Here is a 23815-nt window from a genome sequence, read left to right as displayed (position 1 = left end):
ATGATCAAAAAAATCTAAGTGAGTTAAGAACAGCTGCAAGCAATGAGGTGTCTGGTGGCTTTCAGCAGAGCCAAGCTGATTGCCTTGCCTTTATTAGCTGGATACAAACTGCATTTTTATACTTTGTATGGCTGTCAGCAGTGACTTGTGGGGAATAAGTGTATTTAAGGTTAACAGATCAGAGGGAACAGAATCCCACCTGAGCGGATCATCAGAGCAGGAAAAGGGGATCTGTTACAACCACTTAACCTCTAATGTGTGCCACACCCAGCAAAGATCCCCAATTACCATAAATCAGCAGGAAGACTATCAGCTTTTTCCCATGACTACACGTTCTATGACTCACAAGGCGCAAAGAGGTCTTCCTTTTTTTTCAAGCTGGAGTCATCCCCGCTACTACACTGAATGGAGGAACTTTGAGCGAACCAGATGGTTTTTCACAGTCAGTGCTGTCCGATTGCATAACAGATTGTTGGAGCTCCCGCCAAGGCATTATTGCAGTCGTACTATTGTGTCCCAAATGAGGACGGGGTGTGTGTATGTGTGAGTGAGAGAGAAAGTTGCTTACCAAGGATTTCTTCTACTGTGTGACAGTCGTTTTCTAATTAGCATTCTTCTGGCATTAGCATTCGAAAACTGACGTTTGACCTTTTGCATTACTGATACACAGTTTTTGTTTCTTTCTATCTTCACCAGAGTATAATTCTGACAACGGACCACAAAGGAGTAGTGTGATGATAAACTGCCCAGTGTAATTTAAAGAAGAAGCCCTGTCTGAGGATTTTTTTCCACAAGCTTTTATGACTTTGTTTTTCTAAACAGATGTTCCTGCAACACTGTCAGGTAGCAGAGCAGTGATTCCCTTTGCAGAGGTTCCCTTCTTCAGTCTCATTTTACCCAGATGAAAACAGTCTGTTACTTGCAATGAAATCTACATACATAGTTATTCATTCCTAAACTAAATCTTGGAGATTACCTGACACTAAGTAAGTATAGTGGGGACCCCCGCTTGAAAAGCTGTAAACGAATTTAACACACTGGGGTTTCAGTGGAGAGCTTTTGTATCCCACAATGGTCTAAGTGTTGTTTCCAAGGTTTGTCCCCCCGATAACAACATGGGGGGAAATGCTGAATTTGTGAAATGTTTGGCAGGGAAATTAACTGCACATTGTCGCTCTTTCCACTTTTGGGAGGTAACTGATAGCAAACATGGCAGAGTTGTTGTGCAAGATTTTGTGAGGCCTGCTGTTTATTGAAATCAGCCTTCAGCAAATATTCTACTATATTCGTGTTGTTGATTATAGGAGTGAAACACTTCCACTCCACTGGCTCTGTTTTAGTGATATTTTCTTTAATGGTAACCAATCCCATGAAAACACTTAAAGACCAACATTGAAGTGATCTTACTAACAGGTATTGCCTGTGAGCTCCTGCCTGACAGAGCTCCACTCAAAAACTATCCATGTTCCTTACTGATGCAAGGTCTTGAGGTTATCCTCTTATCCCTCTGTAGTAGAAAGCAGAAGTTTAATCAAATTATCCTATTCCAGGTGTGACATGTTGTGTTCCTACATCATTAGCATAGCATATAGCATACCACTCTACTCTTGTAGACACTGGTTCAGTCAAAGGAATAATTGGATGCCGTGGCTGTAGTTCCTGCAAGGTATCATGGAGCTAAGAAGAACGTAGATAACATTGAGGAGCACATTGATGAGCCACATACATTTTGTTACGATGAACTATGGTTTATTTTTTATTTTGAGTCAATCCCACCACCATCCTGCTGCTGTAAATACTCACTAAAGCATCAAATGTGAAGCAATCTGCAGCTGAAAATACTCCTCAACAAGTGCACTATTTAGTCCTGTTTGAGAATATACAGTGCCTAACAGAGCTTTTTCAAAGATTATACAAAGTATCTGCTGTTTTACTGATTACCATCTTCAGTGGGAACCAACTGGATTAGGACTAGATATAGAGCCATAGATATATTCATATGTTAAAAAAATAACCAATGCAAAAATATTGTTTTAAACGGACAAAGTCACTCACTTCCAGAGTTCTATGACATTTGCACACTCTGCATAGTAGGGAATCCAACAGGCTCTGGCCCACTTGAGATGTGTAATTACTGTGAGTGGGATAACAGGCTTTGGGAAAAGGCCAAGGATAAAATGCATAAGGCCGTGAAGAAAACGCTCTGCTGCTAACCATCACTCTCTGTCAGGATAACCCAGCTCAGTGGCATGAAAAAAAAAAAAAAATGCAGACTAACAATCCAGAGCAGAACCAGATCCCAGAAACCACATTGATAACATGTCCTGTTTTTCAGAAGAACTGAGAGTCAGTGACACAACATGCAGGAGGAAGCATGTAAAACTTTTGTTTCCCTCAGTAATCTTCAGCTCTCCTTAATGCCTTCACCATTTTGGAGGCCTGTGATACCGATGATGTAACATCCTAAATATTCAAGCCTTTGGTATTTCAACCCACAAGGGAGCCAGAACACAGGTGTGCTCCTTGACGCCTGCATTATGTGAGGCTGCTTTCCAAACATCCATGTTTGGCTGGAGCCTCTAAACACTGCAATTTCACAGCCTTCCCCCTCAAAGGCAGTTCAGAGTGGGCCAGGGTCTAAGTTTATGTTTGATTTAGTGATCCTGGGTATACAGAACTCCATTCTCATTCACTCATTCATACAGAGTGTCTGATTTACGTCTGAAAAATATTTTGTGAATGGAAAAAGAGCACACACACAAGTACAATTTTAACTTTCACACATATGGGATAGGGCCAGTGACGGATATCAGTTGCTTCCTTGTAGATTTACATGCACGCAAACAGCAAACACACAGTTTGGGTTTGTGAGACAAATGAGATTTTCTACCTTTCGTCCATTTTGGCCAGGCAGTCCTGGGGGGCCCATGACACCAGGCTCTCCCTAAAAAAGGACAAACTGGGTCAGTACACCAAGATAATTTGCATGACTGTGTCTGCTAATAATATGTTTTCTGGAAAGAAAGATGACAATATGCATACTTTTTGTCCTTTTGGGGCTGGACCAGGGGACAGTCCATGATCTCCTTTTTGTCCCTAGAACATAAAAACAGAAAATATTTTCTTTTTCACACATTTAGAAATGCTTTTTCACACACAGACACAGGATATATCCAGCACCAACGTTCACTGCATATTTCCTGCATTGCCAAAGCATTCAATTTTGCAAGGCGCAGAGGAGTTTGCTGTTTGCATTTATACTATCATAGAGTAATGAGCTCATAGTACTCATCGGTGAGCCTAGCAGTTGTATTTACACAAACGTGCAGTCCATTTATGCCCTCCAGTGACTCGGTTTACACCAAGCCAGCATGAAGTTAAGGGGAGTGATCGTGTACATTCTTCTCCCTTTTCGGGCAGTGGGAATCCTGTCAGCACATTCTGGGTCAGCATTCAACATCAGCACTGGTGAAAGAGCGGCCCAGTTATCTATGCAATTATAATGCCAGAGGTCCATGGAGAAATAGATAATTTCCTGTGTTAGTGCTTATCATAAAGAAACAAGAATATGGAGAAAAATGTTACAGCACTGAGGTGGTTGGACCGCAATCAAACAGCTGTTATCAGCTGATTGCAAGTGCTCTGACACATTTCCTTGAACAAACTGAAGTTTGGGAGTGGGGAGGAATCCTGTATTGTGACTCACTTTGGTGCAATCCTGAAGCTAACACTTAAAAGGAGAATGGGGGCTATTGTTTTCCCAGACCTCTTATTGCGAAAGGCAACTGTTCAGTCATAGGTGGAAAGACATGCACTGCTTCAAAAGGAGTAGGTTTTAATATATTTTGTTACTGGCAAAAGTATGACGGCACTTCCAATCTACACTATATCGGCCCATTGAAACCTACATGTTCATGTCAGCTACAGCTTGGCAGTTAAAAGTCTTTGTGGGAATTTTCTCTAGAGTGATTTCTTAACAGAGCCAGGAGTGCAACTCCAGCCAAGAGCTACATACAGTACATACATGAGCACTGTGCCTTTTCACTGTCTAAGGGTTTCTGCCTGAACTCCATCCTCTGAGGAGTTTAAACTCAAATTGAAGCTAAATGAGATAACTTCTTCCGAAAGCTCAAGACCCTAGTGAGCATGTAGATTCTACTGATGCCTTCATCTATTTCATTTTTAGGTCTACTGGTAGGCTACTTACAACAGTAGGTAAATTGATCATCATCGTGTCTCAATTTATCATCATTACACCCAGATAAAGGGACATATTCAAAACTAAATCCAGCTAACACACATGTTTTGAACTGCCAGGCTGTCTGCTGTTTGAGGTTTGTGTGCAAATCGGTCAAACTGAGCCATGCCAGGTTTGGTTAGGCTCCAGTAACACATATGTACAATATAATAGTTATGGTTTTTCCCTGGTTGAAGCAAGCCAAAGCATGGTATCAATTATGTTTTTTTTATGTCGAAAGACAGTGTGGAAAAGGCTGAAATCTGAATGGATTAGGTATGGACTTACGAGCAATTTTCCATTTCATTCCAGCAAAGTCTAACATACAGACTCTATTGTGATATCAGACTGACATATTATGAAGCGGAGCAACTCTCCCTGTTGACTTGAATTCAAATCAACTGGAACACAGACTGATGTCAAGTACTTGCAAATTAGCGAGTCAGACAGGCTTAAAACTGTTGTTCTCTCCTGAAGGGAAACAAATGGCTTTTTAAGAGGCTGGAAGAGTTGTACTGCGAAGCCAAGAGGATCTGACCTCAGATATGCAAACTAAGTGAAATCACAAACAAACATTGGATGACAAAGAAAAACCACAAGAAATACTTGTTCCTCATATTTATATTGTTGTTAAAATGCCCTGCGTACATCAGTTAGATGTGGACCATAAGGCTGTCCGTAGCAAAAAAAAAACCGTCACATATATTATTATATTTTATCTACGTCATCATTTTGTACTGTTTGGAAGAGGTTTTCCCATATCTACAAGCCCACTTTAAGGATACAGCATTGTGCCGACAAGGCAGACAGTATAAGAGATCCTTAACACACTTACATCGACCTCTTAATGCACTTATGCAATTATATACAGTATATGTTTAGAGTTTAATATAAATATGAAAAGGATTTTTTGTGATCGTCAGTTTAGCATAACTAAAAATACAGACTAGTTTCCCTGCTGTGTTCTTGATGTAAAGTAACCACTAACAGCATCGGAAAAGGCTGCTGTTATTCTGTATTTTTCTTTCTCTGCAAATCTCATGAAAAGACCAAAACAAACAGTGTGGTGAGTCCATCTCTCATAGCTTCAGACTTCCTTACTCAGTCTGTGGTTCTCAGGCGCAGGCCCATTTGTTCCTACCGAAGACATAAATCCTTAAAAACAGCTAGACACTGTAGTTTTTAGAAAACGTAGTAAAATTGTGTATTTATTGGAGACTTTTGGTGTGTGTTAATGAGTATTAACAGCACAAGGCTGGTGTATGTTTTACTGGCTTAAAATAAACAAGTGTCAGTGTGCCTGGTGATGAAGAAACAGTATTTTTTTAATAGTTTAAACTTTTAAGTGTGGTTGCTGTCTATTGTTAGTCTATTAAATTGCCTGTCAATCAATTTGGAGGTGATAGCAGGTTTGCGTGCTATTCTAATTTGGGATCATGGATTGTGCTTTTAACACTTTGAGTCACAACAATGAATCAATGATTATAGTCTGGATCCTAAGTATGTTGTATAAAATTATTAATAAGTCGTACCTTCACACCAGGAGGTCCAGGGCGACCAGGGTTTCCATGTGGGCCAGGAGGACCCTGAAAATAGAGACACATGATTAAGGAAGACACTGAGTAAAGGTGATCATCGGGGTCATTGAACAGGCCTCTATTTCAGCAGGAAAGGGGGGGTTAGGTTAGTGCTCTGTGTTAGGAGGTATTCACAGATGTATGCACATATTGTTTTCTTTCCACTGTTTGCATTATGGGACAAGTCAGCGGTGCCCCGAGGTCCCTGTTTATGTATAGGTGCTCTGTGAGACGTACTGTCTCCTGCCTGCCTGTCCAAGTTATGACATATGGATGTGATTTTCCCCATCCCCACACTTTTCCACTGGTTTCTGGGGTCCCACAAAGCGAAGGCCACTCATCCATCACACCATCTGTGCCAAATGTTTTATCAAAATGGACTATCACCTGCAAGTAATGCAGTTCAGGAAGATGTACAGGAGCAGAGAATGAGGAGACAAAATGTATTTTTTTCTGGTTGAAGGGACTATAAATTCAAGCGAGCTGCAAAGAGAGATTGTTTGGAAAAATAAAGCCACAACTTCCCAAGGCATCCAAGTGAGGAGTCTTCGGTTCAACTGCGCACTTGTGTAGAGCGGGGTCTAAACACTGAGCATGGAAAATCTTCCCCAGCAAAACTGAAAGCATTGAAACATGTTCAGATGGCCTGAACAGGAAGCTACTGTAGCTTCAGCCCGTTTTTTGAGTTGTTCAGACTTTCCATGGGTTGTGAAGAAAGACCTTTTCCCCCGAGCTGGAGGTGAAAGTGAGGGATAGGATTACTCTGAGTCAAACAGACGGAGAAGGCCAAAAGGTGTAAGTGTACGGTTGGGTGATCCAGCCAGTCTCGGTCTCTGTTATTTATCTGCACTCCATTATCAGACTGTGGAGAGGAGTTAAACAGCCTGGGCAGCTCTCTTCCCCTCAAACTGGCCAGACCTCTCTCCTTGCAGGCTCTCGCTGCTGGGCATATGGAGACACTTAACAGAAGCTCATCTACAGATTTCCTCCTCCTCTTCTATTCAGAGCATTCCCCTTTTCACTCGCTGGATATTAAAACGTATGGAAGTCATTATCTCCAGATAGGAAGCAAAGGGAGGAGGAGACGTCGAGAAAAAGGGAGGTCGGGACAGAGTATTACAAATTGCATTCTCGCTAGTACATAAGGTGAGGAGGCACGGTGCTGATGACAAAGTGGGCGGGTTATCCCGATGGAAACGACTGTAATGGGGTGAATGAGTCACTTTGTCCATCTATCTTCACGTGGGTGAGAAGAGGAATGAAGCATCTCTATGCTTAATTATTAAGAAAGAACTCTTGACAAGAAACTATTTAGCGACCATTAGCAAGTAAACCCAAACTTACACAATAGCACTAATGTAAACCCAGTATTCTTCAGCACATACACAAACCCACGCTCGCACCTGAGGCCTGCAGATGAAGGGCACCTAGATGCCAAAGTTGTGGCCAGGTTTACGATGTGGGCCAAGGACTTTTACAGGGGTGACACGTGGAGGGCTACCAGTTTTATAGGCCAGTAACTCTGGGCAGACCCACTTACACTTTCACTGGATGGCACGAAAGGAAACACTATGTCTTTAGCGTATATGTTCAATATAATGTGTATGATCTTATTTATTTTATTTCTGCAAGAACTTTCGTGCCAACTAAGCACTAATGGCTTCCCTAAGATTGAAATGGTGTGGCCACTAGTAGTGGGATAAAAATTAAACTGACAATTTACTGATTTCTTTTTAGGGGGGATTATTTGATTGTGAAGTCTATAAAATAGCAAAAAATACAGCAGTCCAAATCATCAAGTATTCAAATGTTCATTAAAAAAATAGCAGCCAGGAAGTGTCATTTTTAGTCAATGCATTTTCTATAGAACGGTTAATCAACTAGTCATTTGTGTGCAACTACCTTTGAATTTTCTGTTGATGAATCACACTATGTTTCTGAAGGTGGTGTTTTTTTTATTTTATGCATCTATTTAAAACAAATTGCTGCTGCTGGAAACATAAAATGCATCACCTTCTTTGTACCAGAGGCCCTGTGCAGTAGTTAGACTTACCACATACCGAGAGCTGCAAATGTAAAGATTTCCATCAACTGGGTATTGATTAAATGTCACTGTGTACAGTGCATTTACATTAATGTTTAAGTAATACATGGAAAGTTATTTAGATTAAAGGTCATTTTACTGTCAGAAATAATTAAAGAATGAACAAACTGCCTGCTGGTATCTTCAGTGAACCCCTTGGCACTTAACTCTAAATGTGCTCCCTACTGGCTTAAGTACAAGCAACATTTGAAAACGTCTGTGTAACCAATGACAGAGAAAAACCTAATCAAGCCTCTGAGAAACTGCTCTTTCATGCACATGTAATTCATTTCAAAATAATCTAAATTTAACAACATATATAAATCAGTTCAGTTTTCTGCACTAATCAAGTGCTGGCAAAAACAGCTTCCACTGCTCTAGTCTCCACAGACTCCTTAGTTCATGTCATAATAGTGTCAACCATTATTTATACAATTATGCAATTTCTTTTCAATTTCACAGAAACCCAGCGTCACATACTGACTGCACACTGGCTAGTGCGTTTCTCTGCACAAAGCCCTCTTTGATCCGCTCTCAAGCCTCCCCTTCAGGGTCGGGTGAACTCCGGTGCTCTGCCGGGCTCACGCCTGTGGCGAGGAACGTGGACGCTCTCACGTGTAAGAGATGCCGCTCGGTGGTAGCAGTGAGACTGTCTGCTCAGTCAGACATGACACCTTACTGTCAGAGAGGTAAAGCCCTGATGGTTCTCTGTCATCCCAACTGCTGTAAAGCTTTTGTGATGAGTAAGAAGCTTACACTCTCCCCTCACAGGTCACACTATTCGACACATTTTGTGCAATAACAACTGCAGACTAGTTCACATCATATTTTAGAAGGACTTCTGACTTGAAAGGTGAAAGTGAAAGGCAGGGATTTCCAAACATTAGAGTTACTCAGAGCAAATCAGACAATTCTGAGGAGAATAAATATATCATGTCCTACATTTCTTGAGGCTTTTTAACTTAACAAATCAAAAGCGACACAATCTTGTTGTACTGTCCTTAGCGGTCTTTCCAATCTATATACACAAGTTTCTACATAATTTACCTGAAAAGTAACAAGAACAAGAACAAACAAGGAGAGAAATTGGGGCAAAAAATGGTACAACAATGCTCTAGTTTATGCATTGCAAAATGTTGATTTGGCACTTTTCAGTGTAAGTACGTCGATTAACAGTTTTAATAGACGCTTTATTAGCAGTACCAAGGATTGACGGTCACATTCAGCCTTCTTTCCTGTAAATCTCTTTCAAACAAATCTTGATTTATCTCTAAATACTTAAAGTTTCAACACAAATGGACACAAGCTTAAGTTTTATTGCAATGGGACTGTAGTTTAAGGTATATATCTGCAACACAAACCTTGTGCGTGACTTCTCAAACAGTTTAAATACTGTTCATCAACTTTCTGCATATAAGTACAGTGTGTTTAAAATATAAACCACAATGAATGTCACTTTTATTCCTAATGTTTGTATAAGCTATGCCCAGACCAGAGTCCACTTTAGAGCTTTCTGTAGATCATGTGTGTAGCTGTGAGGTATTTCTTCCTAATCACGTGAACTATCCGGGAAAAGTCTGTTGGTTCAAGAAAACAATCAGTAAAAATCTCAACTGCACCCTCAGGTTCTTTTTATTTTTTCCTTTTTTTGCTCTGAGTCAGTGTGGCCTGCAGTTGGGTCTCAAGAGCTTGATGATGAATGAACTCTATAGAGGTTGGTGTACTACTGGATAGAGCTGCTGAGCTCCAGACAGGGTCTTAAATGCCTTTAATAAGATGGGGACAAAGCCCTCTTTCTTCCTTGTTTAAAGAGATTGGGTTCCCACACAGCCCACCCCTCTGAGGCCTGACCGCAGGGCACAGTCTCACGGGCTGCGGCAGGTAGCTCCTACGCACACTCCTCAGTAGCACAATTACTCTGCAGCAGTACTTCAGCAGGAGCTCTGCAAAAGAGCAACCAAACCAGGAATCTCTCCCCTTTTTCACTGCCTTAAGTTCTAGCAGGTTTATTTTAGCTTAGCACTCACTCCAATGCCAAGTTCAACTTCTGCTTCATTCATTTTCAGATGAGCGAGGTGAACTACAACTACATACACAATCAGTTAAAGGTCTTACAAATAAATTAAAATAACAAACCGTCCTTTGGGACAAATCATCTCCCAGTTCTTATATTTCTTCTGAAAACATTAACTTAACATAACATCTGCACTCACTCTATGTGGTTCCATCAGCAGCTCACAGTTGTGGACTGACATTGAGCCCCAAAATAAGAGATATGGCACCGGAGGTCTCCAGTACAGTAGAAGCATTCACCGATGTTAACATAGGACCTATGCCTAATTTAAGTAGCATTGCTGTTTATGTATGGGATAGAAACTACTTGTTCTGGAAATATATGTGTATATAGACTCGTATTTTTTTCATGTCCATCTAATACCTACCGTATGTGTTCAATTAATTTTACATTGGCAACCCACAGATTTGTAGCTTATGGTTGTTTGCTCTCCAGCTTTACAAATGGACCTTGGCAGCAGAGAAGCACAGCTTGATCAAACCGAGAGCCAAAGCAAACTAACGTCTGGCTGAATAATGCTCTGTAATCCAAAGATGTCACTGAGTGCTTGATCAAAATGCTCAAAGGCCTTCCATATCAGTGCACTGCTAGTGGTGTAATTGCGCTATAATGCAGGTCAGACATGATTAAGGCATCATTAAGATACAGGATAATACATATGGAAGATTTTGTAGGGGAACTGAAAAGTGGTAATGGAAAAAAAGAGGAACTCTGGGAAGATAAGTAGGAAATTTGTCACTGGGAGATACTCACCCTTGGGCCCCTCTTCCCTGGCTTTCCTGGCAACCCTGGAAGTCCTTGGAGGCCCTAAAAATAAAAGATAAAAGATGTCACGGACAGAGTGAAGCAAGTCTATAAATACAAAAGAGAGTAGCGGCGAGAGTTGCTGCCTTTTGTCGTGTCATTTCAAGGGAGTCTTAAACTGTCATGAATAGTAAAAGAGAGCTTCAAGTGCTCAGGGTAAAAAATCTTGTAAAAGTCACTCAAGCTTGATATTTAATCAGTAAATACAGTACATCTCGCACTTTTTTCTGATTATTCAATAATGAAGTTAGCTGAGAGTTGCAAAGCATTGAGTCAGTGAGATGCTGGCAGGCATGAGGATGTCTTGTTAGAGGCTAGAGCAGCTCTGTCCCACTGCAGCCAATATGATTTCAGCCCAAAACCACTACAGTGCATGGACTGCAAGTCTGACTCATTGTACTGGCAGGGAGGTCTGCACTGGTTCCAGCCGCAGCCAATCACATTAATTATGGGCATCAGCTAGCTTTAAAACAATTTCATACATGGATTAGCAAAGCTCCGAAAGGTCAAATCTAATGAGGGGTCAATCTGAGGAACCTGAGTTTGCTTGAGATGTTAGGATTTGTTATTTATTTTCCCATGGCTCGACAAGTTTAAAGAAAGAGGAAAACGAAATGCGCTTATAAACAGCTTCAGGCAGCCCAGCTGAAATTGGGTTACTGTAATAATGTCAGATGTATAGAGCACTTTTGTCTGACTCGGACAGGACCAACTGCTATAATTATACTCTTTCATCCAAAAGGGCTTTTGGCAACCTTTAGATTCTTTAGACTGCAACCATCAGGCTGTCCACACATAATAAGCAGTATGAGCTGCAGGCGCTGCTGGAGTGGGCAACAAGGCAGCGCTAGAGCTCTTTATAGAATTTATAGAATTTATAAACAATAAATATTCATGACTTGAAGCTCTTGGTTAGGCTTTGACTTTAGATTGTTTTGTAACAACTAACTATTCAGTTCAAGGTGAAGGAAAGCAAATAAACACTTACTTTCAAATTTGACTACTATGTTATCTCTGAAAGCCTTTCTGTGTTTTTCTTGGTCAGTAACAAACAAGATTAAATATTTGAACCTTGAACACAGAAACAAGGTCCCAGTGGTACAAAACTCTCAAGGTAGCACCTCTCTCCAAAGCAAAACCAAAAATTCACATGGGCGCAAAGGGATGCACCAATCCAACTTTTCTACTCCCAAAAACCAACTGCAATACCTCACCTCTGATACATTTACTGAATAAATGTAAATAAAACACAGAATTTAACGATGACATTGTCAGAAACTTTAATAAAAAATTTAATTGCAGATTGGTCACGGCTGGCCGATAAAAGATCTGGTTAATTAGGTAATGGTAAAGATAACAATCCGGCGTATCAGATCAGTGATTCCCTACGCAATGTAATTCTGCCGCAGAAGGTCTTTTCAAGAACCATTCCATTATTTTATAGTTGCAGTTCAACAAGAAATTTTTCAGAGTTGTTAATCTGCGGATACATAATAAGCATCAGAACTGTAAATAGTCTCTAGACCTCGACTGAAGACTTTACTTGATAATCCAGTCATCTATTCTGATCCTCCCTTCTTCAGAGCTAAGGCCCGTTGAAGACTCATCATTATTTGTTATCTATCCGAGCTGACATGCTGCAATAGACTCTGTCATACTTACTTTCAAAGACATTCCTGCTTTTGTGAGCAGTTAAAACTTATGCCTCCTTAAACAGTTCATGGCCCATTAACATCAACCATAATCCCAGTGGAGAGGGATGAAAATGATTCAGAAGGAAATGAAAATAATTTAGATTCTGTACCTGACTCAGCAATCGGTTCAGACTTTATACCTAAACATTAGCAAGCAATACATTGGTGAAAGTCCTTCTGATCAGTTACTTCTCACTCATAAAAATGGTCTGAGTGGCTTCAGGGGAATGCAGAGCTGTGGTTTCCCTCATTGCCATAGCAGGAAAACTTTACTTAAAACATTCTTTTTGGTCAAACATGACCTAATACAAGACAGAGTAGTCTTTTTAACAATGGAAAATGTGGGTAACCATTTTGTGTTCAACACTGAGCAGTGTCTGACAGGACCATATGGTCAATATGAATGTATACAGTCTGCAGTCAACACTGGTCGATGAATGACAAGATCAAATACTTCGACTGTGTTCATCTCCAATACTTCGTTCTGAACTTAGAAAGGTCAGTCTAAAGATAAGATAAGATTAGATAAGATAAGATATTCCTTTATTTATCCCCCTTAGGAGAAATTCAGGTTGACACAGCAGCATGATGTAATGAAAAGGATTGTTACCTTTCTCTTAATTAGTAATGTTTTAATTCTAGCATTTTAACACTGAAGCTTGCGGTGTGAAGTGATCAATAGTCTGTGGTACCTGAAATGGGAAAAATACAACTCTCAGCTTCTCAGTAATGGGGACAAAGCACTGGCTTAACATTGTATAGTGCTTTATATTTTTACTCTAAATGGTTAAGCACAAGTGCTTTATCCTTTCTTACCTTTGACCCCACTTTAAAGAGTATCCATTCTCTGAGCAGTCACACTCCTCCTCAGAGGAATCTAACACCCCACCACCAGCCCTTTCACTCAGACAAACACTAACTGGCAAAAGCCAGCTATGAACCTGACTATTTCTACCACTGCTGCTAAAAAGGAAATCGCACATTAATCAGCAACAATCTGACAGGGCACCATATGGAAGTATTTCATACAAAAAAGACTGAGGACCGGGAATGGAGCAATTCTGAATCATTAACACAGCAACACATTATTGTCAAATAAGCAAACATTTCAGAGATGTAATGATTGGTGACTGCCAGATTCACAAAACCACACAACCAACAGATTCGTCAGCACCCACGTCAGCAGAAGTTCCAGACATCAAAGAAACCAACTTTTAAACAACTATTTGTCATACTTGTATAGCATTGTGATCCAAAGCTGTATTAGGAAATTGGCCTGAAGCATAGAAATGTGTTGAGTTAAAACATGCATTCATTATAATCCAAATGCCCTAATTCATAAGCTATTCATTCATAAAATAAACACTAAACGCTATCTCATAAGTAAGTCATATGATACACAAATATTCCTGCAGTGCATGCACAAAGAAGCCCTTACTCATAGGTATGATAATGAAATCCATGCATGTACTCATGCATAGATTTCAGGGGGCAGGTGTGTTTGTTTAGAGCTCCCACACTCACCGGCGGTCCTGGTTCTCCCTTTAGTCCAGGTGGTCCAGCCAGCAGTGAGAACTGGGTCGGTTCCAGGTCAAATGTTTGGAAGCCATCTGTTGCAGCTGGAGTGACTGGAATAAGTGAGGTGGGTTTGACATCCTGCACACTGGTCACTTTTGGCTCAGGTTTCTTTGAAGCTACTGTGGTCAGCTGCTTTTTATGGGGAAGGTTGGCGTTTGAAGGAGACCCATGTGCGAAAGCAGCTGTGGTCTGGAGGTTTGGCTTCATCTCGGATGGTCTGGTGGAAGCAGGTAAATCCGTACTCTCGCCAGAAGGTTTCTGAGAATTAGTATCTCCTTGCTTTGTGTCGTTTCTGGCACTGTTGTGTGAAGTTGGTGTGGGGTTTGGTGGTGTCATGCTGATCTTAAGTGATGTAGTAGCAGTTTGAGTGTGAAATTTAAATGGACTTTCCAGCCCTGGACGAACCGGTGAAGAAACAGACACAGCACCAGGTTTTGGAGTGCTCGCAGTCTGATACACAGATGTTTTGTTCAGCATCAGGGAGCGTTGAGTTGGAACAAGAATCGTAGTCCTGGTGCTTTCCTCAGTGAAGGTCGAAGTAGGTCTCTGGGCCTTTTTGGATATCTCCGTCAATGACTGTGGAGTTATATGAGTGACAGTAATGTTTGGGTCTGTGGAAAATAGAGGTAGCAGTGGTGGAAACACGGGCCGATACGTGTCGGCTTCTCTGCAATGTTTCTTAATGTAATCACAATAGTTATGAGCTGCCTTAGCAGAGGGATAAATGTCAAACTGACAGATGGCACCTTCAAACGGCACCGAGTTGTGGTTCATTTTGCCCAGCAGGAAAGAGCCCTCTGCATCCAGAGCCTCTGCCTTTTTAGAATGCAAATCTGCATGTACACTTTTCTTTCCACAAGAAGTGTATAAGAACACCTGGTGGCCTTGGATATCCAAGGCCAGACTGTGCCACTGGCCATCATGGACATCATAGTCGAAACTCACAGAGCTCCTCTGCCCCACGTGTACCAGGACCCTCCCCGGAACAAACTGCACTCCGAGCTGCACTTTCCTTTTCTTAGACAGAACCGAGAAAAGAAAAGCGCTGTTGATGCGATGAACAGACAGGCTGAGGATCAGGGAGAGGTTGGTGGAGCTGTAGGTAGCTGGGATAACAGTGCGCAGAGGAACCTGGATACGTGCCCTCGGGGTGAGGATGACTCCAGACTTGAAGGGGATGATGCCATTAGGGATGGATCGAGCGCCTGAAGATGACGACCCACCTGCCCTTCGCCCAGAAAGCCCAAGCTGCTGCAAAACATCCACATCTTCAGAGAAACAAAAGAAAGAGATGTCAGTGACTCTTAGCTTTGTAGACTTAAGGCATCTTGAGCTGCTGAAAAATATATCATGACTTATAAGCTTAAATAACACAACAGAACATATACTGGTCTTTTTTTGCCTTTTTTTCCCAAATAATTTTAATTCAGCACTTTGCTAAAGGCACTGACTGCAAAAGGTTTTAGAGAAGGGCATAAAAGGAATACTATTGCAAAATATAAATGTCAAAATAGAAAGAGAGAAAGAGAAAGCTAATTGCATGAAGCATTTGGATTTATATGCACACTTAATCTAATGCTGAGCTATTTAAAAGACAAAACCGTATTAATTTGTGTAAGACACCTATTAAGAATCTCCCACTGTGATGCACTGATCTGCATCAAAGTACAAAATGAAAAAATAAAAGTGCAGTAATATAAGTGATAATTATGTTGTGATGCCAAGCTGGGAGTTCACAAGTTTAAAGTTAGACAAATGGAAATCCTGCGGCAAAAGCAATTTAAAAAGGCTGCATAAAATTTGCGATAGGGTCACACATCAACATCCAGTTTTGGGGATTGCCGCAAATTATGTAACAGTTACATCATTCTTAATTAGACCGATCTCAGGAAACTGAGGCTGAATGGGTCCCCAGAGAGGACAGTGGTGGTAAGAGGTGTATTACTGCAGAGACAGAAAAGCCATCTCAATTTATCTGGTAATGTCTGTTGATTAAAGATGATCGCTCTGACAGCAGCCCAAGCTCATGAAAACATACTGCAGAGTTTTCTGCAGGTTTTAATTGCTACTTGCATCTCATGGGAGGAAAATGTGGGTAATTTTCACACATTACAGTGTTGTGTGTTCTTTATGTTGCTCCTAATTGGATCCACGCCTTTATGTAAGAGTTTAACTGAATCCACATTTCACTGTAGCAAGACAGAGCCTTTATTTTTGAGCAAGAGTTGTTCTCATCCTTTTAAACTTGTGACACGGCATCTCTGTGACCAGCCATTGTAGTACGCACAGAGAAAGGATAACATGATATAACAAAAAAAACCCTCTCTAGGTTGTGATACTGAATTGACACTATTTAGTAACTCACAAAAAGTAAAGCTAAAATTAGAGGAAAAAATGTTTTTGACCTCTAAGTCATCTCTCAACTCCAAAAAATGGATGTCCTTTGCAATTCCTGAACGGAACATGGTGGTCCCAAGCCCCAAACCAAGAACCACTGAAACAACAGCACCAAGGTTTTGCTAAATCTAGGATATCACTTTCAACATTCATTCAGCGCTCTTAGAAATTGAAAACTGTTTTTGGTTGAAAGATCAAAACAGACTGGAAATGTTCCCATTATCATACTATTGTCCATTGTTAGGCACCAGTACAAGTCGTCAGTAATGTAAACAAAACCTTTTTGTGTGGTTTAGCAAGGCTATTAAATAAAATGAAAATCATCACCGACCAATCAGCATATCCTGAATACAGTATGTGCAGTGTCAACACTAAAAGCTTACATATAGATTCGTCCTTTACTGGCTAATACCAAATAAATGTGGGAAAGATTAAAATAAACTGCTAAATGATGAATTATAGCTCAGCAGAGGAGAAACAAGTATAGACACACCAGACATGTTAGGAGGGAAACCCTGCTCAGTATGTGCAGGCAGTGGGAGGTCAGCTCCACTGAAAAACCCACACATGGAAAAGAAACATCAAACAGAAACTGAAAAGAACAAGGGCCGTCTTCAGCTGAATTTCCTATATGGCACTCATTTGAATTGTTAATATGGTATGAGGAAAGCAAAATTGTTCTTTCATTATGTGATTTGTGATCTACTTTCAGGGCTTTTCCTTGCATATCTAAATCTAAGCGGGTAGACTGGACCGCCTAAGGCTTTTTGTTACCTCCTGATGAGCCAGGGAAGAAAAAGAAAAAAAAAGAAGACTATAACACATCCTGGAGCCGAAGCATTGCTAAAGAATACAACTTTTATCAGAAAGCAGGCAAGAGCACAGACTAAGGCATTAAGCCATCAATGCAACATTTCCTGCAGCTGCTTCACAGTAAATATATTCTAGTGGAGAAGAAGAATAGAACAAGACACGTTTAGTGTGCTGGCACTAAGTAACACTTAACATTCAATGCAACCTGGGTTTGCAGAAAGATGAACAATGTCTTTGGAGGTTTTTGGGTTGTACTCCTTTTCTCAATAAACAGGGAGTGAATTGCTGGCCTCCGACTCAGCACATAAATGCATCTACTGGCCAGCAGATATTAGCTATATTAGATCTGAAACTCAAAAGTTTCCTTGCCACATTAAAATGGGTGATTATTTTTTTCCTGAAGGGTACGAATGAGCAATGTGAAATCCCAATACCTTACACCAGTGAGTGTATGCCCAGGTTGTATGTGTTTTATTATTTATTTATTTATTTATTTAGGAAAGCAAAATTGTTATTATTTATTTTTACACTGTGCCACTACCTCCTGCTGTGACGCATATCATCTGTATATAAAATGCAATATATAGTGTGCATATAAGCTATGTATTTTTTCTATTTTCATTATATCTTGTACTTTTCTATTCTATTTTTTATTCAACATGTATTTTCTTATCTGTTGTGTTGTATCTGAAGCTGCTGTAGTGAGTGAATTTCCCCAATATATATATATATATATGAATTATTTACTATCTTTATTATAATTCAAACTGTTTGCTTTCTGCCTAAAAAAGCTTCAAGGTACATGTGGGGGGTGAGCCAGTAACCATAAGGTTGCTGGTTAGATTCCCAGCACTTCCAGGTGAGCCACCATCTGGAAGGAGGTTGATATTGACATACTGAGCCCCGGAAACTGCTCCAGACATGCTGTACTATGGCTGACCTTGATCAGGCCCTGACCCTTCTGAGGAAATGTGTTGGCAATGTGTTTTCGCATGCCTATACAGCGATGGTAACTGTATGCAGAAGTAACGGCCCGCACGGTTAAACTCTGATGACTGCGGAGAACAGGGTACAGTACACTGAAGTACAGCCAGCACCACTCAAACAAAAAGAATACAATTGCCTCCACAGTCACTTTCCATAAACATGACTTTCACTGCAAGTCATGTTCTTATGAAACGTGCGTACAACAAAGAGTATTTGTCTTTCAAATGATGCAAGAACAGTCAGCGACAAATTTATAGTCTCCCTGGAATCTGAGAGTTTGCAAATTAACACTTCCTCCTTACACATAAATATCTATGACTCCAGGCTTGGAGGAAAATATCAACGATGAAAGCAGAATTGCAAAGTAATTGCATGAAACAGTTATCATTGAGCGCTGTGGTTTACATTATGAAAAACAAAACTGGAAACTGGGACGAGCTCAGATTGAGTAAGATCTGGCAGATTTTGATTGACAGCTGAACAACATAAGGGTCTTTAAGTTGTGTAATAGAAAGGTGACTGCATCAGACATCAAGACGTATCAGAATGTGAGTCAGCATGAGACAGAGTGCACTTTCACTTAGTATAGAAGTCATGTACCACCTTGAAAACCTTTATCAGAGATGGGTATGAGAGAAATGAGCTGAACTGCTACAGAATGGTAAAAGGTTTACCAATTAAATCCATCAAAATGTCCAAAACACCTCGGAAATGGCATTATTATAAAAGACATGTTCTTTTTTTCCCATTTTGGGGAATGTACAATGTACTTTAAGCAGCAGATACTGTTTTTTTTTATATGAGTGTGATATCTCTCGTGCTCTATTTGCACACAAAACAACAGCCATATTGTGAGGGGCGTCTGCAATTTCTTAACTAATCCAGTTCAAGTCTTCAGTACACAACATCCACTTCACAGAAAAATGCAGAGAAGAGCGGTCAATCTCCAACATCATTTAGGCTTAATATGCTTTCCAGTGAAGAGTAAACATATTTAATCAGAGTTTTTGGCCTTGATAGATCAAACAGCGATGCTGACAGGGGTACAACTGAGAGCTGTGAATGGAAAATGTAAATGCTGATCACCTCGGTCATAGATAATCCCTGGATAACAAGGATAAACATGTGCACAAGAAGGAGCCAATGATAGTAATGTACTTACTTACAGTGGTTATTTTCTTAGTGGTTATTTCGCTATTCAACCTCAAATAATTAGAATATTATCTAGTCTAGGATCTGAATAGTCTCACTGAGGTGTAATGCACAGGGTGTTCCTGAAAGTGTCACTGTAACTTCCGCTCAGCTCATTTGCTCTTTCCGACACTGTTTGAGGCACACTTCCTGCTCCATAATGTGTTATGCGTAAAAAGAAAATCACCCATCTTTTTCCTACAGTTTGCTTACCTTGTGCTTGTGCTAGCCTTAGAGAGCAGGTGCAACAGAGTATAGTCCAAAGAATCAGAACTCTCCTAAAGAGAAAGACAAAAAGGTTGTAAAACATTATGGCACATAGTCAAGGTTCAGTCAACTGACGAGATTTTTCTTTACACATATTTAATCGTTCAAGTTTTGATTGTTCAGTCAAAAGCAATGACAAAAGGTAACCAGAGTGAATATCTAACCTTTTTTGTTACTTACTAAAAACATTGGGTTATGCTTTCATTTATTTACTCATTCCTCGCTTCAAGTCCTTATAATGATATGAAAAAGAGAAGCGCAGTATAATCTTTGCATATGTTAAGATGTAATCAGCAGATGGGCCTGATTACCGTATTAATCAATTGATTGTTTTAACAATCATTATACGCCATAATCTCCTGTACTTCCTCAGTAATCAGACCTGCTGCAAGAGAACAGCAGCTCTGCTTTATTCAAAGAGGCCGACATCCGTTTCAAGCTTTGTCTTATCTTGCTGCCTGACCAGATAAGTAACTACAGAGCAGAGCACAGTGAGCACACTGCATCACCTGTAAACCTACAAAAAAGATATAAAAGAAAGTAAAATGTTTCAACTATCAATGCTGCATTTATCGCTAACACGTGAACAATAACAAACCGCCTTGGTCAAGCTTGTGCTAGGCTCTTTTTGACTACAGGTTTTTTTTTAATCCCTTTCGTGGATCTAAGAAGGTGCAGAATTTTCTCAATCCAATTTCCTCATTGATTTTTCTGTGATATCTATATCTCAAGACAGGCGATGACCGGAGCGTTGGTTGCTCACAGAGGGAGATGATACGACTCTAAAGATGTTAAATAACCTCTGATGAGTGTGGACTCACTGTATGGTTGCACTGGTTGCAGTACATGAAACTGGACGCGTGTGCAGCGAGTGGTGTTTAAAGTGAACCAGGCTCAGTGACAAGTGCCATAATGAAGGCAGTTACAGGAAATCTCTTACATTTGTGGTTATCCAGAGGGCCGCAAAAAAAACCCACTGGTCAACCACTGACACACTGACTGAAGCTTTTAAAAAAACTTCCCCTCCCTCCTCTTTATATCCCATTCACTGCTCTCACACTGACATTAGTAGAAACCACAAAAAGGGTAGGGAAAGGGGAACGGGGAAGGGGGGAGGGGGCAGTTTGTGACCAAGTCTCTCATATGTCCAGCAGGGTTATATGATGCAACATTCTGACTTTTACTTCCCCTCCCATAGGGACAGTCGGCCAACCAGCTGAGTGAGATACACAGCAGGGAGGAGAGAGAAGGGAAGAGGAAGAGGAGGAGGAGGAGGACTGTCTCCTCCTCTCATACATCTCCCTCAAATCAGTCCCAGATCATTTGGCAGCTCATTCTGATACAAGCTGCAAAGACACAACTCCAAGGAACAGTACAGCAGACAACACTGACTTCAACTGAAAACAGTTCCCATAAGCACCTCCTGCAACCTATTAAACCACACCACCTGTTCGAGTACATATCTGCCTAAACTCTCAATTATTAACTTTAAAATATGTGTTATTTCTCGAGATATAGCTTAACAAACTCTGCAACACACCACTAGTATCAACTTCTATCAATGCTACTAGCAACTTAACACGAATATCACAGTGCAGCGGGATGACTATAAGCTTATAGAGACGCAGGTGATGTTCACGAGAACGCGAAGTTCTCCGTCTTGAACCTGATAACCCATAAACACAGAGAGAGAGAGAGACAGAGAGAGAGAGACAGAGAGAGAGAGAGAGACACAGAGAGAGAGTCTATTTCGTTTATCGACTCACCCCCCGACTCCAGTGGTTTTGAGTTTGGAGTACGGGGCATTGTCCGGCTCCATAGTGGTTACTTCATTCTTTCTTGGGAGTTTTTATTACAGTCCAGACGAGGCAGATAAAGTTTTTCCATTCCAGGTGTTCCTTGAGGGTCGCGCGCGGAGGTGAACGTGCCAGGAGGCAAAAAAAAACAAAAAAACAAAAAAACAAAACAACAAATCAAACACTTTGGGATTTAACCAGCAGTGAGACTCCTGCTTTCTGTCATTGTGTCTTCTTGTCCCTGTAGTCTCCTTCCATGAGATGACACCAAATGTATATCTACATATATAAAAAAAAGACGCTCTGGAGAGCTCCACCTGTGCGCTTCCTATGTTCTTCCCTTCATCCGTTCGCGCGTTTTGTAAAGTCTACAATGAATGTCAAGGCTAGTCCAGAAGCGTTGCAGGACAAGATGACGACCTCCGTTGTGTGTGCATGTGTGTGTGTGTGTGTGTATGTGTGTGTGTGTGTGTGTGTGTGTATGTGTGTGTGTGTGTGTATGTGTGTGTCGACTACCCAAAATGAAAGTTTATTGTGGACTGAGGAGAATCTTGAGAACCGGGAAAGGGGGAACACCTCCCTCTGTCGCCCTCAGCTGACATCGAGGGAAACAAGTTTGTAGCGGAGGCGGTGCAGCGCTCCTCCGGCTGAAGGTGTGTCTTCTTCGGCAAAGCAGGACCCTCTCGGATTTGCATGTGGAAGTGTAACATAAACGTGGTGTTTGAGTGTGTGCCGCTGGTTATCATGTGTGGTGATGATGATTGAATTGACACACCCGTGAATGAGTTGTGCATCTGGAGTCCCCCCCCACCACCACCACCACCACCAGCATCCACCTCAGACCCAACTGCAGAATACTTTCACCAGACAGCAAACTGTACACTTTACTACTTTTTTTACATTGTATTACATTATGAAAGACAAATTTGTGAAATTATGAAAAAAATATGTTTCCTGTATCCAATTATAGAATCCTTTTTTATTTCCGAGGCAGGGTATAAACTACAAAACAATGCATGATTTCCATTTCTTTGTAAAAGCAAAACTGATGGCCCCTGTGGACAAAAGCAGTAGTGTTTCTACCGCCAGCTGCAAGCATTAAGAAAAACTATACAGAAAAGACAGTTTTCTCTCTGATGGTCTTTATTTATAGGTCATTAAGAGGCATCAGTATTAATCTGAGACTGTTTCTAAACGAGTGAATACTCCTTGTAGTACGTTTAAGAGTTGTGACCTAGATACATATGAACTCACTATTCTGTGTATCATCTGTCCAGGGACTACAGATGAAAAAAAAGCCTTTCAGCAAACTGACACATTCATGTCCCCATTAAATAGACTACTGACCAAATACTGTAAATAAACTTACAGTCGGAAAATAAATAAGTTGACCTTGGAAACAAAAGCCGACAAAGCAATCTCAACTCAAGGTCCACTTACTCACAGAGACTTCAGATGTATCACTCATCACAAGGTCGTGAATGAAAAGTCAACATTAAAGACAACATGGATGAGAAATTGGTGCTCAAAATATTTTAAAGTGTGAATACCTACAGTACCATGGCAACTTTTGCTGGTGGAGAGGACTGTGTTGTACAGTCAAAGCTCCACAACAAGCAACCCTTGAGTTGAGATTGTTGTTTCAAATTAATTGGTTCTCTCTTGTGGACAAACTATGTAATTGAAACAAAATTCCAAAGTTACTTATCTGCGACAAGAGAGATCTGTGATGAGTTAATATCCGCCGGTCGATTTATTGGTAAGAAAATTTAAAAAAATTAAAATACAATACATGACCTTGTTATCCCGAGCATTTTCTTCCTCATATAATCCGTATAGCTGAAGCCCAATCACAATAAAGACACTTCATCACCTCATCAATAAACCGACTCTTGCTTCTGAAATGTATTTAATTTCTTGTGGGCTGTTGGTATAACTTACTAAAAGTATAATCTTTTTTTGTCAAAACGTGCATTTGTGTAAACACGCCTACTGCTCGTACTTCACAACTGTCTGAGTCCAGTTCCGCCACGCTATGGTATACTTAGATGGACACATTTTGGCTACAACAAATTAAAGGGAAAAGTTAAAACAAAAGACCATCTTTTTGTGACAGACTTCCTTCACCTCCTGCTTCACCAACATCCACTTCCGTTCTCACCAGAGCAGAAGAGATCTGGGTTGCAGGGCTGCACTGGTTCCAGTGTGTGTGTGTGTGTGTGTGTGTGTGTGTGTGTGTGTGTGTGTGTGTGTGTGTGGCGCTGTCGTGTGCTGTGAAATTCCTCTGCCAAAGAAAGTCCTCATTGACCCGCCTTCA

At 40.7% G+C, this 23815-nt stretch overlaps 1 protein-coding gene across 1 annotated transcript in view; it reads right to left on the bottom strand.

The window, feature by feature from the left end:
* col27a1b (collagen, type XXVII, alpha 1b) overlaps positions 1–22126 on the bottom strand; it is a 62764-nt gene extending 40638 nt beyond the window's left edge. Inside the window, exons 1-7 of the mRNA XM_051422747.1 lie at positions 21469–22126; positions 19649–19713; positions 13994–15315; positions 10725–10778; positions 5770–5823; positions 3043–3096; positions 2891–2944 (exon numbers count right to left, since the gene is read on the bottom strand). Coding sequence (XP_051278707.1) covers positions 2891–2944; positions 3043–3096; positions 5770–5823; positions 10725–10778; positions 13994–15315; positions 19649–19713; positions 21469–21521 — 1656 coding nt within the window. The 5' untranslated portion in view covers positions 21522–22126. The remainder of the gene's footprint in view (positions 1–2890; positions 2945–3042; positions 3097–5769; positions 5824–10724; positions 10779–13993; positions 15316–19648; positions 19714–21468) is intronic.
* Between the last annotated feature and the right edge of the window lie 1689 nt (positions 22127–23815).

This window comes from Dicentrarchus labrax, unplaced genomic scaffold, assembly GCF_905237075.1.
Source record: "Dicentrarchus labrax unplaced genomic scaffold, dlabrax2021, whole genome shotgun sequence".
Lineage (NCBI taxonomy): Eukaryota > Metazoa > Chordata > Actinopteri > Moronidae > Dicentrarchus > Dicentrarchus labrax.
The sequence above is the reverse complement of the archived record's forward strand: the minus strand, read 5'-3'. Positions and strand labels throughout refer to the sequence as shown.